Source organism: Trachypithecus francoisi, unplaced genomic scaffold (assembly GCF_009764315.1).
Source record: "Trachypithecus francoisi isolate TF-2019V2 unplaced genomic scaffold, Tfra_2.0 Lachesis_group17, whole genome shotgun sequence".
In the NCBI taxonomy this organism is placed as follows: domain Eukaryota; kingdom Metazoa; phylum Chordata; class Mammalia; order Primates; family Cercopithecidae; genus Trachypithecus; species Trachypithecus francoisi.
In genome coordinates this window covers 47960875-47978264 of record NW_022681462.1, presented here as the reverse complement: position 1 = coordinate 47978264, position 17390 = coordinate 47960875, and the positions used below count along the sequence as shown (strand labels likewise).

General features: G+C 46.4%; 2 protein-coding genes and 1 long non-coding RNA gene across 6 annotated transcripts in view; 2 read left to right on the top strand and 1 right to left on the bottom strand.

Annotated features, from left to right (window-relative positions):
• The window catches only part of CUNH2orf49 (chromosome unknown C2orf49 homolog), a 35355-nt gene extending 32961 nt beyond the window's left edge, over nucleotides 1–2394 (top strand). The window contains exon 5 of the mRNA XM_033175575.1: nucleotides 2107–2394. The gene's annotated coding sequence lies outside the window, so the exon portion shown is untranslated. The remainder of the gene's footprint in view (nucleotides 1–2106) is intronic.
• FHL2 (four and a half LIM domains 2) overlaps nucleotides 1–17390 on the bottom strand; it is a 77045-nt gene that overhangs the window by 10611 nt on the left and 49044 nt on the right. For all 4 annotated transcript variants that reach the window (XM_033175570.1, XM_033175571.1, XM_033175568.1 and 1 more), the window contains 2 exons: nucleotides 12888–13067; nucleotides 2228–2402 (listed from right to left, as the gene is read on the bottom strand). In XM_033175570.1, coding sequence (XP_033031461.1) covers nucleotides 2228–2402; nucleotides 12888–13043 — 331 coding nt within the window. In that variant the 5' untranslated portion in view covers nucleotides 13044–13067. The remainder of the gene's footprint in view (nucleotides 1–2227; nucleotides 2403–12887; nucleotides 13068–17390) is intronic.
• On the top strand, nucleotides 2706–4146 carry LOC117062263. Its single transcript, XR_004428280.1, has 3 exons — nucleotides 2706–2888; nucleotides 3118–3191; nucleotides 3501–4146. It is a non-coding gene; the product is annotated as an uncharacterized LOC117062263 (long non-coding RNA).

Below are 17390 nucleotides of genomic sequence, written 5' to 3'. Positions count from 1 at the left end.
GCTGCCCTATGGAATTCAAATGCTCCCATTTGGAACTGCAGTGTCATCTCTTCCCCGAGCCTCCAGCCTGCTGGGCTGTTCCACAGATTCCAGACTTACCGCCTCCACAATCTCATGAGCCAATCCCTTGAAATAAATCTCTCTCTCTCTCATCTTTCTCTCTCTCTCTCTCGTCTTTCTCTCTCTCTCTCTCATCTTTCTCTCTCTCTCATCTTTCTCTCTCCCCCCCCCCATATATACGTATCTATATGTGTATATTTCTTCGATTGATGCTGTTTCTCTGGAGAACCTGACTAATACAGAAAGTCAAGACAGGTGAAAAATTCAAAATCCGGGAAATATGCGTACCTTTTATGTCATGGTTGGTGCTAACAGTTAAAGTCTTGAATAGTCCCTAAACTCCCCAGTGGAAGCTTCCTTGGACCCTTGTTCAAGAAACTAGTAAGGGTTTAATTTGTTTTTCAATTAATGTTGTGGTTCTTATTGTTACTGAGAGTGCTATGTCTCTGCAGTGACTCCCTGTGGGGCAGGACACAGGTCAGCCTGGCTTTCTACGGGCTTCGGTTCTCATTCGCAGTATCACACAGCACTGGGGCTAGGGCCCGAGTTTCCAGTCTCTGCAGGACCCATGTGATCTTGGACGAGGCCTTCCTGCCTGGAGCTGCCTCATCTAACGTCACCATGCAGCCCTGCCACCTGTCTTCCCTTACAGCTGCCAACAGGGCTGGGGTTGTGTCAGCCTGGGCATTTTTCTTCCCTGTCATGGTGTGTCACAGTTGTTTTTAAGTTGTATTAACCAGAGAAATGTAGTAGCAGTAAGAAACCATCTTACTGAAGGTCAAATAACCTCCTTGCCTTTGTAAAAATGATGATTCCTTATCCTACATGTCTTTTTTTTTTTTTTTTTCTCCAAGATGGAGGCTCACTCTGTCACCCAGGTTGGAATGCAGTGGCACAATCTCAGCTCCCTGCAACCTCCTCCACCTCCCGGGTTCATGCAATTTTCCTGCCTCAGGCCCCGAGTAGCTGGGACTACAGGTGCACATTGCCCTGTCCGGCTAATTTTTGTATTTTTAGTAGAGATGGGATTTCACCATGGTGGCCTGGCTGGTCTCAAACTCCTGACCTCGTGATCCGCCCTCCACAGCCTTGCAAAGTGCTGGAATTACAGGGGCGAGCCACCACACCTGGCATCCTACATATCTTTTTAAACTATTTCGTATATGTCAGTCTCTTCAGTATTTCTTTATTATCAAAAACAAAGCAAACCAACATGATGAAACCCCGTCTCTACTAAAAGTACAAAAATTAGCCAGGTGTGGTGGCGCACACCTGTAGTCTCAGCTACTTAGGAGGCTAAGGCAGAAGAATCTCTTGAACCTGGGAGGCAGAGGTTGCAGCGAGTCAAGATTGTACCACTGAACCATGTTGGCCAGGCTGATCTCAAACTCCTGACCTCAAGTGATCCACCCACCTCAGCCTCCCAAAGTACTGGGATTACAGGCATGAGCCACCATGCCCAGCTTCTTTCTGTATTTTGAAATTCCATATCTTTTTGTCCCCTTTGCTTTTCAAAATAAAAGATTCTGCCCTCTCACATAAAAGACAAAACAAAAAAAACAAATAACTCCCCCCCGCCACACACACAAACCATGAGGGACACAGTCCTATCAACACACAAGGCACCTTTATTGCCGTCCTCAGCACCTGGCCCAGTTGCAGCTGTGCCCTTTTTGACTGTCCATCTAGAACACCAACTCTACAAGGGCAGAGGACCAGGTGCACCTCGGCTCACACCCCATGGATGCTCGGCTTGAGCCCAGTGCCTGGCACGCAAGAGCACCATGCACACTTGGTGAAATAACTGAATGAGTGTACATTCATCAGGTAGAAGTGAAGAAAAGATAAACCATCTATGGTGGTGGGAAAGTGGGGGCTGATGCGGGAGATGTATTTTTAAGGGGAATGCCCACCATTCACTTACTCTAACAATTCGACTGCATAACACTGCCGCATGTGCATAGCAAAAAGATCCCGTTACTGCCCATGATAGAACCTGTATGTGCCTGCTTTGTAAGTACTCCAAATACTCCTCTGTAATTCAAGGTAAAAATGGAAAGTCAACACGAGTGTCTGGAACCAAGTCAATGTGAACAGGGGGTCAGAGGAACGTGCACAAGGCCTGGAGCTAGACTGGCTCACGCATGAGAAAGGTGTGTCTCCTGACCTGGCATGATGGTCTTCTTGCATTCCTGGCACTTGGATGAGTACTCGTTGGAATAGCAGTCTGTACAGAGCAGCTGGTCCTCCTTGGCAGCAAAGGGCTTGTCCACCAGTGAGTTTCTGCACTGTGAGCAGTGGAAACAGGCTTCATGCCAGTGCCGGTCCTTGTAGGACAAGTCCTGTGGGGCCAGACCACACAAGACAGTCAGAGGCAGGATAGGAGGGCTTGGACCCCACAGCATAGGGGCCCCTTGCAAATCTGCAGGGCAAACAAGGAATGAAGGTGGGCCGAGGCACCCTGGTGCACCCACATTCATGCCCCAGGACCACCTAACTGCTGAAATCAATGAAGGCTAGGCTGCTTTTCTCTTGCTGCATTTTAGAGCAACAGGTTAGACAGATGTGCATGTATGCACATGTCTGTGTGTGAGAGATGCTTCTCAAAAACAAAGGGATTTCCCTTATGTATTACCTGCAAGAAAGAGAAACAGAAAACATGAACACCTATCAATTCGTCTCACACCACATCCGGTGACAGAGAAACAGACTACAGGAGGTCCTTGCCTGAGGGAGCCCTGCCCAGCTCAGATCACCATGGTCACCAGTGTGGCAGAGAGGCTCTGGGTGTCGAGATGTTCACCAGAAGGAGGCCCAAGGACTGACTGGTGGGAGAGGGTCAGGACAGACTGCTTGTGTGGGTGCTACCTGTGTGGGTGGCAGTGAGCTGGAGGAGGAGGGACATTTCAGGAAGAGAAAGAGCACAGACACAGAAGATCTGGGGACGGGGAGCATGTCAGATTGCAGTGATGACAGGCCAGGGGCGAGGTGGGAGGACCCCCCAGCCTGGCTGGACCGGAACATATGGCTGCCTTTTTGCCTTTTATGTCTGTGTAGAGATTCCGTTGATCCTGAAGGCAGTGGCGAGCTGCTTTTCAACAGAAGAGTAAAGTGCTTAGACTAGGGGACAGGTAAGGGTGTGGGAGTAGAAGGGGGTGAGGGTGAGAGAAGTGAGACAAAAACTGGGCACACATGGGAGAGGCCCTGAGAAGACAGATGCACACTTTTGAGTAAAAGATGAGAGACAGAAAGGAGCCCTGCAGAAAACTCGACTCCACACTTGGCTTCATCTTGCCTGAGGAATAAGAGAACCTTCCATATTTGCCTTTTAAAAATGACATACAGCATTTTTAAAGTGCCAATAAAAAATTAAAATAACCATCTATTTATGCCCAGCTTTATCTTAGAATATGTTTCTATTGCTGTCTTTGTGTTTCCAGCTCTGACCCCAAATCATCATCCATTTATTCATGAGGCAGAAACAGAATATTAGTCTCTGCACGGTTTCCTGGGCCAGCTTCCAGTTGGTAAGTATCCTGAACGGGGCGCAGGAGGGCTGTTCACGCGATGGCCCTGAAGAAGAGCCTGCCCACGATGTCTCTGTTACTGAAACCGAAGTCCAAGCTGGAGTTATGCTGAGTATAGGATGTGAAAACACGGATCTTGGCCTTGATTAGAAAGTCCTAAAACACCAACTAACTCAGAACCAAAACTAGAACAAACCGTTCTCTTTTGCTGAAGTATCTGTGTGTGTGTGTTTTCCTGGAACCTGGAACCAAATTAAAGTTATTTGATTTGGTGATCTCTTTGCGCATTTTGTTTTAGTTCAAGGAATTTTTAAAATGTGAATGCTGAGACACTTTGAAGACAGTCATGACTATGGCCTTTGTGAGGGGCGACCTCTTGTGCTATCCCTGTTGGAAGTTTACTTCCTAGAACATCTGGGAGTAGGATTATTGCTGATGCAAGATGATAATGTGTAAAGGAGAGGTAGGGCACGGTGGCTCATGCCTACAATCCCAGCTCTCTGGGAGGCAGAGGCAGGCGGATTACCTGAGGTCAGGAGTTCAAGACCAACCTGGCCAACATGGTGAAACCCTATCTCCACTAAAAATACAAAAATTAGCCGGGCGTGGTGGTGCGTGCCTGTAGTCCCAGCTACTTGGGAAGCTGAGGCAGGAGAGTCGCTTGAACCTGGGAGGCGGAGATTGCACAGCCTGGGTGATAGAGGGAGACTCTGTCTCAAAAAAAAAAAAAAAAAAGGAATGAAGGTGAGACGAGCATAGAGTGCTCTCAAAGTGGGACTAAATGCCCTGGTTTCTGTGGATTAGTTCTCACCTGAGCCCAGCACCCCTGAGTATCATGGGTCCCCTGGGTTAGGCACTGCCTCTCCGGGGACTCCGGGGCAGCTTGCTCAAATGTCCAAGTCCTCTCTATCCTTGAGAACCCAAACTGGGTATACACTGGGAGTTGAGGGCAGAGGGCTGCTCTGTCTTTTGTATTTTTAGCTTAAAGTATTTTCAGAAATCTGAGGGGAAAATCACCTGTGCTTTATGGGTTATTTTGACAAATGAAATAGGGGACAAACTGCTTTGATGTGAGTTAATGTCTACACATGCGAGCTCATGATAAACAGCAAAGCCCACAATCCACATGGACATCATCATCGTTCAGGAACAGGCATGTTCTCCATTCTTTCCATGCACACGCCCCAGCTTCAAAAAGACATCTGAAACACCAGTGATGACCATCATTACCCCATCTGCGGGCTCCAGGCACGGCACAGCCCTGCAAGGTAAATGTTATTACCGAAGGTCAGAGAAGTTCCGTAACTTGCCCAGTCACATACTTGGCACGGAGCTAAGCCACGCTTCGAGCTCAAGTCCTCCTGATGCAAAAGTTATTTCCACTGAACCAGCCCAGGCAAAATCCTGGTCGGGTCTGTGTTACTCTTTGCTTTCAAAGCAGATAGCCTTGAGGAGATGTGTGTGTGTGTCCATTAATGAAATCCAGAGCCGGGCGCGGTGGCTCAAGCCTGTAATCCCAGCACTTTGGGAGGCGGAGGAGGGCAGATCACGAGGTCTGGAGATTGAGACCATCCTGATTAACCTGGTGAATCCCCGTCTCTACTAAAAAATACAAAAAACTAGCCGGGCGAGGTGGCGGGCGCCTGGAGTCCCAGCTGCTTGGGAGGCTGAGGCAGGAGAATGGCGTGAACCCGGGAGGCGGAGCTTGCAGTGAGCGGAGATCCGGCCACTGCACTCCAGCCTGGGAGACAGAGCGAGACTCCGTCTAAAAAAAAAAAAATCCGGAAACGACCAAACTCTCACAACTTTCTAGAACGTACTTTGTACCTAAATGAATGTGGCTCATCATTGCCTTTGTTCAGACTTTGAATAAAATTGAACAAACCATTAGAAGCCCTATCCACCCAAAACAGTAATCAGCCTAATTTAAGAAGAGACGGAGATTTTATTCACGTTATCACTGTTAGAATGCTGATTGTGGAAGAAATGTATTAAGAATAAATTTTGTATGGAAAACAGCATGGCAGCTCCTCAAAATATTAAAAGTAGAATTACCATATGATTCAGCAATTGTACTTTTGGATATATACCCAAAAGAATTGAAAGTAAGGTCTCAAAGACACATTTGTACATCCACCTTCATTGAAGAATTATTCACCATAGCCAAAAGGTGGGAGCAAGCCAGGCATCGATCAACAGGTGAAGGGGTGAACAAAATGTGGTCTGTGCATACAATGGAATTTTATTCAGCCTTAGAAAGGAAAGGAATTCTGACTCATGCTACAACATGGATGAATCTTGAGGACATGATGCTAAGTGAAATGACAAATCGGTCACAAAAGGACAAATCCTGCATGATCTCACACATGTGGGATACTTAGGGAAGTCACCTTCATGGAGGCAGAAAGTAGAAGAGTGGTTGCCAGGGGCTGGGATGAGAGGGGAATGGGAGTGAGAATGGGTCCTGTAACCCATTCATTCCTGAGGTTGCAATTTTTTGAATTTTTGCAATCAGACCTTGGCGATGATCTTGAGCAGTAGGATATATGTAACTCCCACATGCTTAGCGTTCCACTAATGGAATACTAGGCATAAATGGGTTTGATGGGGGCAGTATTTCAGATTTGCAAGAAGCAAAAGCTCTGGGGATTGGTTGCACAGCCATCTGAATGCACTTACTATTGAACAGTACACTTAACAGTGGTTAAGAAGGTAAGTGTGATGTTCTGTGTATTTTGCCACAATTAAAAGAATAAAAAAGTAAGTTTTGGCTGGGCAAGGTGGCTCATGCCTGTAATCCCAGCACTTGGAGGCCGAGGCGGGTGGATCACCTGAGGTCATGAGTTCGAGACCAGCCTGGCCAACATGGTGAAACCCCACCTCTACTAAACATACAAAAATTAGCCAGGCGTGGTGGTGCCTGCCTGTAATCCCAGATACTCAGGAGGCTGAGACAGGAGAATCTTGAACCCGGGAGGTAGAGGGTGGAGGTTGCAGTGAGCCAAGATTGCGCCATTGCATTCCAGCCTTGGCAACAAGAGTGAAACTGTCTCAAAAAGAAAAAAAGTAAGTTTTGATTGTTATGTAGTAGGTGAAAAACACCTTTTCAGAAGTGACGTCTGTCCCCCTGTGCAGGCGAGCCACCTCTGAGAGGACTGCTTGTTTGGGGACAAGCTGCAGAATGTTTTCCATGACCCAGGACTCACTGTCTGGATGGGATGAGATACCTGGAGGAGCAGGCACCGGGGAGAGGGGAGGAGATCCCTGGCCTCCCTCTGGGAAGATGGTAACTACCACAGCCCTGCCCAGGGAGGAGGCATTGCACACAGAGGGGTGGCAAGTTATCAATGACAAGAGAAGGAAAAGAAATACAATTTCTAGGAAATTTGCCTTTTGGGGCTGACATTCAAGAAAAACTGAGGGAGAAATCTCCAAAGTCAACATGAGAGCGAAGCCACTAGATGTCACCACAGCCTGCACTCTGGTCATTGACTCCCCAGATGGAGGAGAGAGCAAGCACATCAGCGTCCCTGGACAGACATGGAAAAGCTGGCTAAGACATGCACATGGACCCAAGGCACTGCAGAATTCCATTTTTCCTACAGTTAATATTTATGGCACTTTTAAAAATGCAATAGCTACAGTTTAATACTGATCCGTTGACAGAGACATGTGACACTTGAAACTGTCCCTCTTAATGTGGATACTATCCACATGTTACTGGGCTAAGCATCCATGCAAGACTTGAGGACCTTCTGCAGGCGCAGCCTGTCCCCTGCACCCTGCTCTATCAGATCCCACCTCGCAAGGTGCAGGCTGCATTCTCTCAGGACAGCCTGGTCTGCTATATCCCCTAGGAACCATCTCGCCTTGGCTCCTGCCAGAAGCTGCCCTTTCCCTTCAGGTTGGTGTAGAGTGGTTGAGGCATGCAGAGATCCAGGTTTTGTCCTAAGAAATAGAAGACAGTGCCTTCCACAAAGTGCCTTTTCCTGCCCAGGGCCGCATTATCTCGTCATCATTCCCTGGGGCCGTCTGCACTCAGCTCCGCAATGTTTCTCTCAGCCTACCTCTATGAATTGCACACATATGCATTCCTGAGTGAATATGCATGCAGCAGTTCCCAGTTCTAAAACCTTCTAAAGGAAACTCTTTTCCCTTAAGATAAATATTAACCTGTGCTCACGTTCTTAAGTTTTGTGATGTACAATAACTAAAAATACTCCATAAACAAGCTTGCATCACTGTTATTGCTGGGTCCTCAGTGGGAACAGAACGGGCCCACCTCCCTGCTGCAGTACAGGGCGATGGTCTTCCTGGGCCAGCAATACCTGAACGCCTGCTGCATGCAAGCAGGATGGGAGAGCATGGGGTCCCACAGTCCACATCTCTTGTACCACTGTGGGCCAAGCGTCCGCCCCTCTGGGCTCCCAGGAGCCCGTGATTAAAGTGCTTGGTTATTTCACCCTAGGGGTTCAATTCAAGGGCCCAAATGCCAGACTGACTAAACTTAAATCGGGGCTCTGCCCTATGTCAGGTACATCACCATGGGCAAGTAATTGAACCTCTCTCACCAGATTTCTGACCTGTACAGCAGGAATCATAGACCCACTACTGGTTGTGACAAGCATGTATAACAGTTGCTGGTGTGTATTGCAATTGCTCAATGGCTGTTAGTGTAAGTCATTATTTAGATGATAGCTAATAATGAGAAGAGTTGCCTCAATGTGTCACTTGCTGAACCTACATTTCCTTATGAAGACAGTACAGTCAATGAGAATATCTGCCATCTTAAAGTTCCATGTTGGTAACTCTGCCACTCTCCTTTGGCAGGTGCTTTTTCATTTTCTCAACCCTTTTAAATCTAAAATTCTTTTTCTCAATTATTCATACCTATTTTGAGCCACACAATAACTCTATGAAATAAAGTTTTCTTCTTATAGATGAGCAGATTCAATGTAACGACACCAAAAAGTGTTTTCTCCAACATCCCCACTGCCCTTCCACCTGAAATGATCCAACAGAACTAAACTGTGCTCCTGTTTTTTTACCTGGCACATCAGCCCCTTTGCAAGTTGACCCCAACTCGCTTTCCCACCTGACCCTCTGGTCTGGTCCCCTCTTCCTCATCTCCATACCTTTGACCATGCCCTGTCCCTGGCCTTGGAATATCCTTTCCCTTCTCCCCAAAAGGCCAAATCCCACTTGGCTGCAAGTCCCAGCTGAAATCTCATCTGTTCTGCAAAGGTCCCTTGGCCAGGGCAATGCTGGCTTCAGGGAAGCCATGTGCCATGCCGGCTACCTAGCTTATATGTCTCTTTCCAAATCCTATTTGGAAACTCATAGGTAACTAATTATGTCATGGGGTTTCCCTGTCACTCTCTGAATGGGGCACTTAGTTTGTGTTTCTTTAGAAGTCTGAGTCAAGTTAATAAATTCACATCACTGCTTCCTCCTGGACTCGCTTCTTAAGAAAGTTCACAATAAGGAGGAAGTGAGGAAATACTTTATGGTAAGAGGAAGGTAACTCAATATTGCCAGGTTTGATTTTTTTTTAGAGATCTTGGCCAACATGGTATTCTCTGAGTCTCAGCAGGAGGGAAGATTTTAGCCACATGATTCCCTAGAGCTTAGAGGTAGACTGGAAAACGCCACCAAAAGGCGTAGAAGTGAGATTGTCTTGATTAGACCCAGGTGCCTGAGCCTGCTCTTCCTCCTGCGCTCTGAATCTTTACCTGTGAAGACCTAGTGCCAAGTGACCCTTTTCTTTTCTTCTATCTGTTCTGTCTGTCTACCTATCATATATCTGTTTAGAGACAGAGGTCTTGCTAGCCCAGGCTGGTCTCAAACTCTTGGCCTTAAGTGATCCTCCTGCCTCAGCCTCCCAAAGTGCTGGGATTACAGGCGTGAGCCACCATGCCCGGCTCAAGTGACTCTTTCCAAACAGAAAAGCTCTAAACCAATTTTCAGTTTCAGTTATTAGCACCATGCCAGTAGCTTAATTTTGCTATTTCCTTAGTACTCCATTGTGAACAGCAAACATGAGTGTAACCGAGATAGCACTTAGATGCTGAGAGGCAGCAGGGTAGGAAATATGGACACCTTGACAGGCTTGCTGAAGAACTTTAAGATGGAAATATCCGGTTTTAAATTCCTCTAGAGAGAAATTGAAAACAAAAAGAAAGAAAAAAGGAGTCTTTTATACTTCCCAGAAAAAAATACCAAGGCTAATCTTGTGCTCACAGAGATGTCATACATTGCAGTAAAATGTTGATAAACATGTAAGATTAGGCGCACATACTTCCTTTCTGGTTTTGTATTTTTCCATTTCAGAAACATTCCTAACATGGGCTGTGCCTGTTGCTTGGCTCCAAATGTGTCCTTTTTAAGACTTTAGCTGAGCTTTAGTGGCAAGTGGCCTGGAGGGAGCCCTGAACCCCTCAGCTAATGGACGGTCTGGGTGGCAGGGTCACCCAGACTGAAACGGCTGGCTCTCATCCTCCCTCCTTCGCACCCCGTTCCACCAGGGCTGGGACCAGCCATTCTTCAGATCCATACGATTTCACCTCAGAAATGGATTCTCATGTCATTCACGCTCAGCATTATGAAAAGATATTCTATGCTTGAGATCATCAGGTTTCCAACTGTACATTCTTTCAAATCCTTACAAATAAAGATGCAGAAAAATGGACAACAGCAGAAATGACAGCTCTGTGTAGGCACGTCACAGGTGATCCCTAGACATTAACTCGCTCAATTACCCCGACAGTCCCATGAGCTAGGAACACCAGATTATAGACATGGAAACGGAGGCTAAGAGGTGGCAGGACTTGTCCCCTTCGTGCAGCTCATCAAAGGTGGAGCCAGGGAGATTTGGCTCCGGGGTCCAGCCTCGGTGCATGCGACGTCACTGTTGAGCTCTGTGCACCTCTGCTGCTATGTCTTGTGGCTGAACTTTTGGTTTCACACACTGACAGGTCCTTCTCATGGAATCCATCCAAACAGCTTCGCTCCTAATCCTAGGACCCTGCTTGATTAAATTACCTTCACAAACAGATTTTTCTCTTGTAGGAGGAAATCCAAATAAATACACGTTTTCATTGCTCGTTACAAACTCTATGGACAAATTCTACATGGAAGAAGATCCAAAAAGGTAATTTTCTCATTGAGAACTTAAAAACCACCCCAACACATAAAAAAGCACCAGGTTGGCAGGCTGGACCCTGAGAATGTGACTGGAGTAGCTGCTCTTCCCAGAAAAGAGGCCAGAAAGACCAGCGGGGGAGTCTTGCATCACACCAAGGACAGAAGGATGGGTTTTTCAAACCTGACCTTACACTTTTCATTAGGCTTGGTCAGAAACCTTCCAAAATATACCAGAGACATCTAGATTTAACCCGCATGTGTGAAAACCTTCATCTCCTATTTCAGAGACAGGTTGCTTTCTGCCAAAATACCACTGAACTTTTCTGTCCATTACCAAACATTAACTGAGACTTTTACAGCATGATGGGTAAACCTCCGCCAATTTGATCATCACGTCAGTGTTCCCTATTTAATTCACTACAAACGCTGGAAAGAGAGTTTGTGTAACAACTTGAGTCTCAATTCTGCAATCATGACCATCTAAAGAGGCCCATGAGAAGAGTAGGGGCCTTTGACTGAAGGTCACTCGAAAGACGCCAGGTGGTCACCACCTCTTACTCACAAGGACTGACTACATCTGGCCCAACAGTCGCATAGACAGGGTCCTGTCCAAGGTTGCAGGTGGCAGGTGGCATCACATGCTAGGTGAGGACCCTCCGGGTCTGGGCTCAAATTGTACCTCGGATTCTTCCTAATCCCGTTAACCCTGGGCAAGAGCCTCATCCTCTCTAGGCCTCAGCGGCTACTCCATAAAATGGAATGAAAAAAGTTCTTACCTATAGGGTGTTAGGAGGAATTTAGATCATGGAGTTTAGGCATTTACAAGTGCCTGGAACAAGTCATCAGGCGACACACGGTGGTTTCAATGACTACCACTAAAAGCTAAACCCAGAATGCTAGTTTCTGATTTGCAGATCTTTTGTTCTTGTTTATTATTTTTTTCTCTTCGTAGCACCCTCTACGCACATGGGTGGGTGTGGTAGCCCGTCCGATCTCATGGCATTGCTTGCAGACCCATGGAACATTCAAAATCTGGGTTAGGTGTGTCACCCAGGACTTAAAATCACTAATTTGTTAAATGCACAGTATTAGCAGCCATCTCTGGAACTCCAGCCTATTTTTTATTTTTATTTTTTTAAGATAGAGTCTCACCCTGTCACCCAGGCTGGAGTGCAGTGGCACGATCTCGGCTTAAGGCAACCTCCGCCTCCCAGGTTCAAAATATTCTCCTGCCTCAGCCTCCCAAGTAGCTGGGATTACAGGTGCACACCAACACACCCAGCTTACTTTTGTATTTTTAGTAGAGACGGGGTTTCGCCATGTTGGCCAGGCTGGTCTCCAACTCCAGCCTCAAGTGACTCACCTGCCTTGGCCTCCCAAAATGCTGGGATTATAGGCGTCGAACCTATGTGCTTGGCCTGGTTCTCCCCGCTTTATAGATATGGAAATGTGCATGGAAGGGTCAAGTAACTGACCCAAGGTCATACAGCAAGTGAGACACGGAGCCTGGGCTGGAACTGGGCAGTTTGGTGGCTGAACTCTCATGCTTGGCCTGTTAAATACTGGTACAAGTGACCAGTGGTCTCTGCTGAACCATGCCGTGCCATCCCAGGAGAGCCGTGAACGCGTTTCCCCATTGAAAGGAAACAATACAAATCCTGTCCTTCTCTCATTAAAGGAAAAGAGCCCACAATCTTCTAAGGACTGTGCTTTTATGTGCCCATTTATCCAGGAACCGACTCCGGTTCTCTCATGTACACATTCATTCATCAAATATTGACTGAGCACAGCACCTGCTCCACGTTACTCACCATGGGGCAAACAGACAAGAGGAAGAGAGCACCGCCCTTGAGAAAGTTACAGTGTTGGTAGGCAGCTGGGTGGTTAGATAAAGGCACTAATAACTAGAATACAGCAAATGTACTCAGAGACACTAAGCACAAAAGTCCTGGCAAGGCCCTCACCCAGTGCTTGTGGGCAGAGATCACATTAGCTAGAGGGAAGAAACTTCTGAAAGGCTACATGCAGGGTCTGCACCTCTCTGAGGGGGCTCAAGAGACAGACTTCAGGGGTGGATCAGGGCTTCAGCACAAATCACAGAGAAGCCCGTGTTTCTTGGGGGAGCGCCGGGGACCCGCAGAGTCCCGTGGCAGGTACCTTGCAGTCACAGCCAATGGGCTTCCCACACTCCTCGCAGGTGTTGGCGAAGAGGGTCTCGAAGCATGCCACGCAGTAGGGACTCTCCTCCCGCAGGATGTACTTCTTGCCAAAGAGAGATTCGTTGCAATGGTGGCAGTCAAAGCGCTCGGTCATTTTGACACCTGGCTTTTCAGCAACCTACCAAAAAGAAGAGAAAATCCAGGTCCCATTGAGCACTCTCTGAAAGGGATGAACGCAAAGACATTAACTGTCCCACTGTCTGTCATCTTTAGCTGAAAGGTGGTTAATTCCTCCGGATGAATAATTAAAACTCACCCTTTAATAGGTCATAATTTTCAATGATAACACCTTTTTTGTTTTTTTTTTCATTAGCTAAAGCAGTTTTGTGTTTGAATGCATTCACTTTATTTTTTGTTTGTTTGTTTGTTTGTTTGTTTTGAGACAGAGTCTTGTTCTTTTGCTCAGGCTGGAGTGCAGTGGTGCAATCTCAGCTCACTGCAACCTCTGCCTCCCAGGTTCAAGCGATTCTCCTGCCTCAGCCTCCCGAGTAGCTGAGGTTACAGGTGCCTGCCACCGCGCCCAGCTAATTTTTATATTTTTAGTAGAGACAGGCTTTTACCATGTTGGCCAGGCTGGTCTCAAACTCCTGACCTCAGGTGATCTGCCCGCCTCACCTAGCAAAGTGCTGAGATTACAGGCGTGAGCCACCACACCTAGTCACATTCCACTTCTTGAAAAGCACGAATTATTTTTTACTGTGTCAGAAAATCTATCTCAGTTTTAAATACAGGTAAAGGCTGGCACCAGAGCCCCCATCCTGTCCGGCTGTGACCCAGCCATGCATCTTCCCCTTCTCCCTGCCCCCAAAATAGAAAGGCAGACATAGAAATAATATGTCCATTTCTATAAAAAGATTTTCCATGAGCTCTTCTTTATGATTCATGATTTGAATAGGAAGAAATCACAGCGGCAAAAGGGAGGGAGATCTGACCTGGGAAACCTGAGATTAGATGCAATGAGGCCACTATTACCCTTGACCTCGGTGCTGCATTGGGAGTGCAAGCTGACCTTGCACAAGAGAAACTGCCAAAGTCCCTGAGGATGAATCACTGCTCCCTATGGGAAAGATCATCCTGTAGTTGCCCAGGTATCCTGAGAGCAGGATAAAGGGAAAGACTCACTTCCCGAAACAACGATATAGAATAGTCAGAAATGCAGTGGCTGCAGTCAATGGCTCTCTGGGCAACACTTCAAGCCCTTTCAACAGGAACAAGACACTGGCGAGGTTGTGGAGAAAAGGGAACATTTATACACTGTGCATGGGAGTGTAAATTAGTTCAACCATTGTGGAAAGCGGTATGGTGATTCCTCCAAGAGCTAAAAACAGAACTACCATTTGACCCAGCAATCCCATTACTGGGTATACACCCAGAGAAATACAAATCATTCTACCATAAAGACACATGTACAGGAAAGTTCATTGCATCACTTTTCACAATACCGATGACATGGTATCGACCTAAATGCCCAGCAATGACAGATTGGATAAAGAAAATGTGGTACATATACATCATGAAATACCATGCAGCCATAAAAAAGAATGAGATCATGTCTTTTGTGGGAACGTGGATGCAGCTGGAGGCCATTATCCTTAGCAAACGAATGCACGAACAGAAAGCCAAATACTGCATGTTCTCACTTGTAAGCGGGGGCTCAATGAGGGAACACATGAACACAAAGAGGTGAACAACAGACACTGGGGACTACCTGAGCAGGGAGGGAGGGTGGGAGGAGAGAGAGGAGCAGAAAAGATAACACTTGGGTGCTAGGATTAATACCTGGGTTGATGAAATAATATGTACAACAAACCCCTGTGACAACAGTTTACCTATAAAACAAACCTGCACATGTACCCCGGACCTAAAATAAAAGTTAAAAAAAAGGCGTCTCCACGCCCGGCACCCTGCACTTTTCCTAGGATGAATACACGGTGTGCATAAGCAGCAAGGGACGGGCCCTTCCCTCATGACCATGCCTATAAAAACGAGGTCAGGAGATCGAGACCATCCTGGCTAACATAGTGAAACCCCGTCTCTACTAAAAAATACAAAAAACTAGCCGGGCGAGGTGTCGGGCGCCTGTAGTCCCAGCTGCTTGGGAGGCTGAGGCAGGAGAATGGCGTGAACCCGGGAGGCGGAGCTTGCAGTGAGCCGAGATCGCGCCACTGCACTCCAGCCCGGGCGACAGACTGAGACTCCATCTCAAAAAAAAAATCATGTCAGAATGATCCTGGAGAGAAAGAGCCTACCACAGGAATAGCTGGTGTGGAGAAATGTCCGTAGGGCATTAAAAACAGACAATTTTCTTCAGGAATAAATGGCAGTATTCCATCTCCTAAAAGTGGAAAGTTTTCTCTGTTGTTAAATAGGTACACTGGGCCAGGTGCGGTCACTCACGCCTGTATTCCCAGGACTTTGGGAGGCCGAGACTGGTGGATCACCTGAGGTCGGGAGCTCGAGACCAGTCTGGCCAACATGGTGAAACCCTGTCTCTACTAAAAATACAAAAAACAAAACAAAAACCAAATTAGCCGGGCGTGTTGGTGCATGCCTGTAATCCCAGCTACTCACAAGGCTAAGGCAGGACAATCGTTTGAACCCAGGAAGTGGAGGTTGCAGTGAGCCAATAATGGCACCTCTGCACTCCAGCCTGGGTGACAGAGTGAGACTCCGTCTAAAAAAAAAAAAAAAAAATTGGTAGACTGGTTGGCTATGTAACTGTGAGCAAGGGTCCACAGGCTCTATGAAAACTTGGTTCAATTTGCAGTCTTCAAACGATAGGAGAGTGAAATCCCAGAATCAGACCTTCTGATGCAAATAAAATATTGCCGCCTGGTTTATGATTACAGGAAATTTGATAGAGTTTATTAATTTTGTACTATTGCATATACACGGTCCTGACAACTGTAAGCAAGGAAAAGATCATGTTTCAAGCATCCATTCTTGGATATTTCTGTGTTTACAGAATAATTCTCTTCCAAGAGCAATAAATACGCAGCTGGACACATGTGGCAAGATCCGTCCTTCTAATCACTCTTCCTGGAGTTAAAGAAAACATTGCCTGGACATTCTTGTGATAACATCACAAGATGAGGCTCTTGAGCACTTGAATTATTATTCTGAAACCCAACATATAAATATCCTTTGTATCGCGGCCATCTCGTGTTGGAGCAGCCATGCTGGCACAAGATTCAATGCTTTCCTGTAACTGTTCAGTTATTGGCCTTGAAAGTGGCTGTCATTGATTTCATCGCAATTGAGAGCTGTTTTTCCAACATAGATATTTTTCCGATAAAGGGTGCGATTTAGCTGTGGGACAAGAGGCTCATGGCCCATTCTGTGCCCACAAACATAAGAATAATAATTTGGGAATTTGAAATAAGAACCATGAAAGGACAGAGAACTATAAATTGTGGAATTGTAAAAGCTGAAAACAAATCCCCAGATTATCTATGACAACCTCCTCATTCTATGGATGGAAAAACTGAAGCCCAGGCATACTTATGAAAAAGAGGGCCCACTGAGCTTTCTCAAATAGCCATCTGACTTAGAGAAAATGAACTCCCAATCTAACTTGAAAGGCCGTCTGTGTGGGTCAGGACAAGCACCAGCCCTGCTAGGGAAGGGAGACAGTTTACACCCTCTGTCAATCTCTGCAGAGCTCCAATTCTGTTGGCAGCTGGTGAAAGCGGTGCATCTGTTTTCCTCTGAGGTAATAATCATGACCATGATGCTCATATACCTGATGTGTGTTTTTCACCTCCTCCGAATCTACAGGACCAGGACAGAAAAAAAAAAAAAAAAAAAAAAAATCTGGCCAGGCGCAGTGGCTCACGCCTGTAATCCCAGCACTTTGGGAGGCCAAGGCGGGCAGATCACAAGGTCAGGAGATTGAGACCATCCTGGCTAGCACGATGAAACCCTGTCTCTACTAAAAATACAAAAAACAAAACAAAAACCAAATTAGCCGGGCGTGTTGGTGCATGCCTGTAATCCCAGCTACTCACAAGGCTAAGGCAGGACAATCGTTTGAACCCAGGAAGTGGAGGTTGCAGTGAGCCAATAATGGCACCTCTGCACTCCAGCCTGGGTGACAGAGTGAGACTCCGTCTAAAAAAAAAAAAAAAAAATTGGTAGACTGGTTGGCTATGTAACTGTGAGCAAGGGTCCACAGGCTCTATGAAAACTTGGTTCAATTTGCAGTCTTCAAACGATAGGAGAGTGAAATCCCAGAATCAGACCTTCTGATGCAAATAAAATATTGCCGCCTGGTTTATGATTACAGGAAATTTGATAGAGTTTATTAATTTTGTACTATTGCATATACACGGTCCTGACAACTGTAAGCAAGGAAAAGATCATGTTTCAAGCATCCATTCTTGGATATTTCTGTGTTTACAGAATAATTCTCTTCCAAGAGCAATAAATACGCAGCTGGACA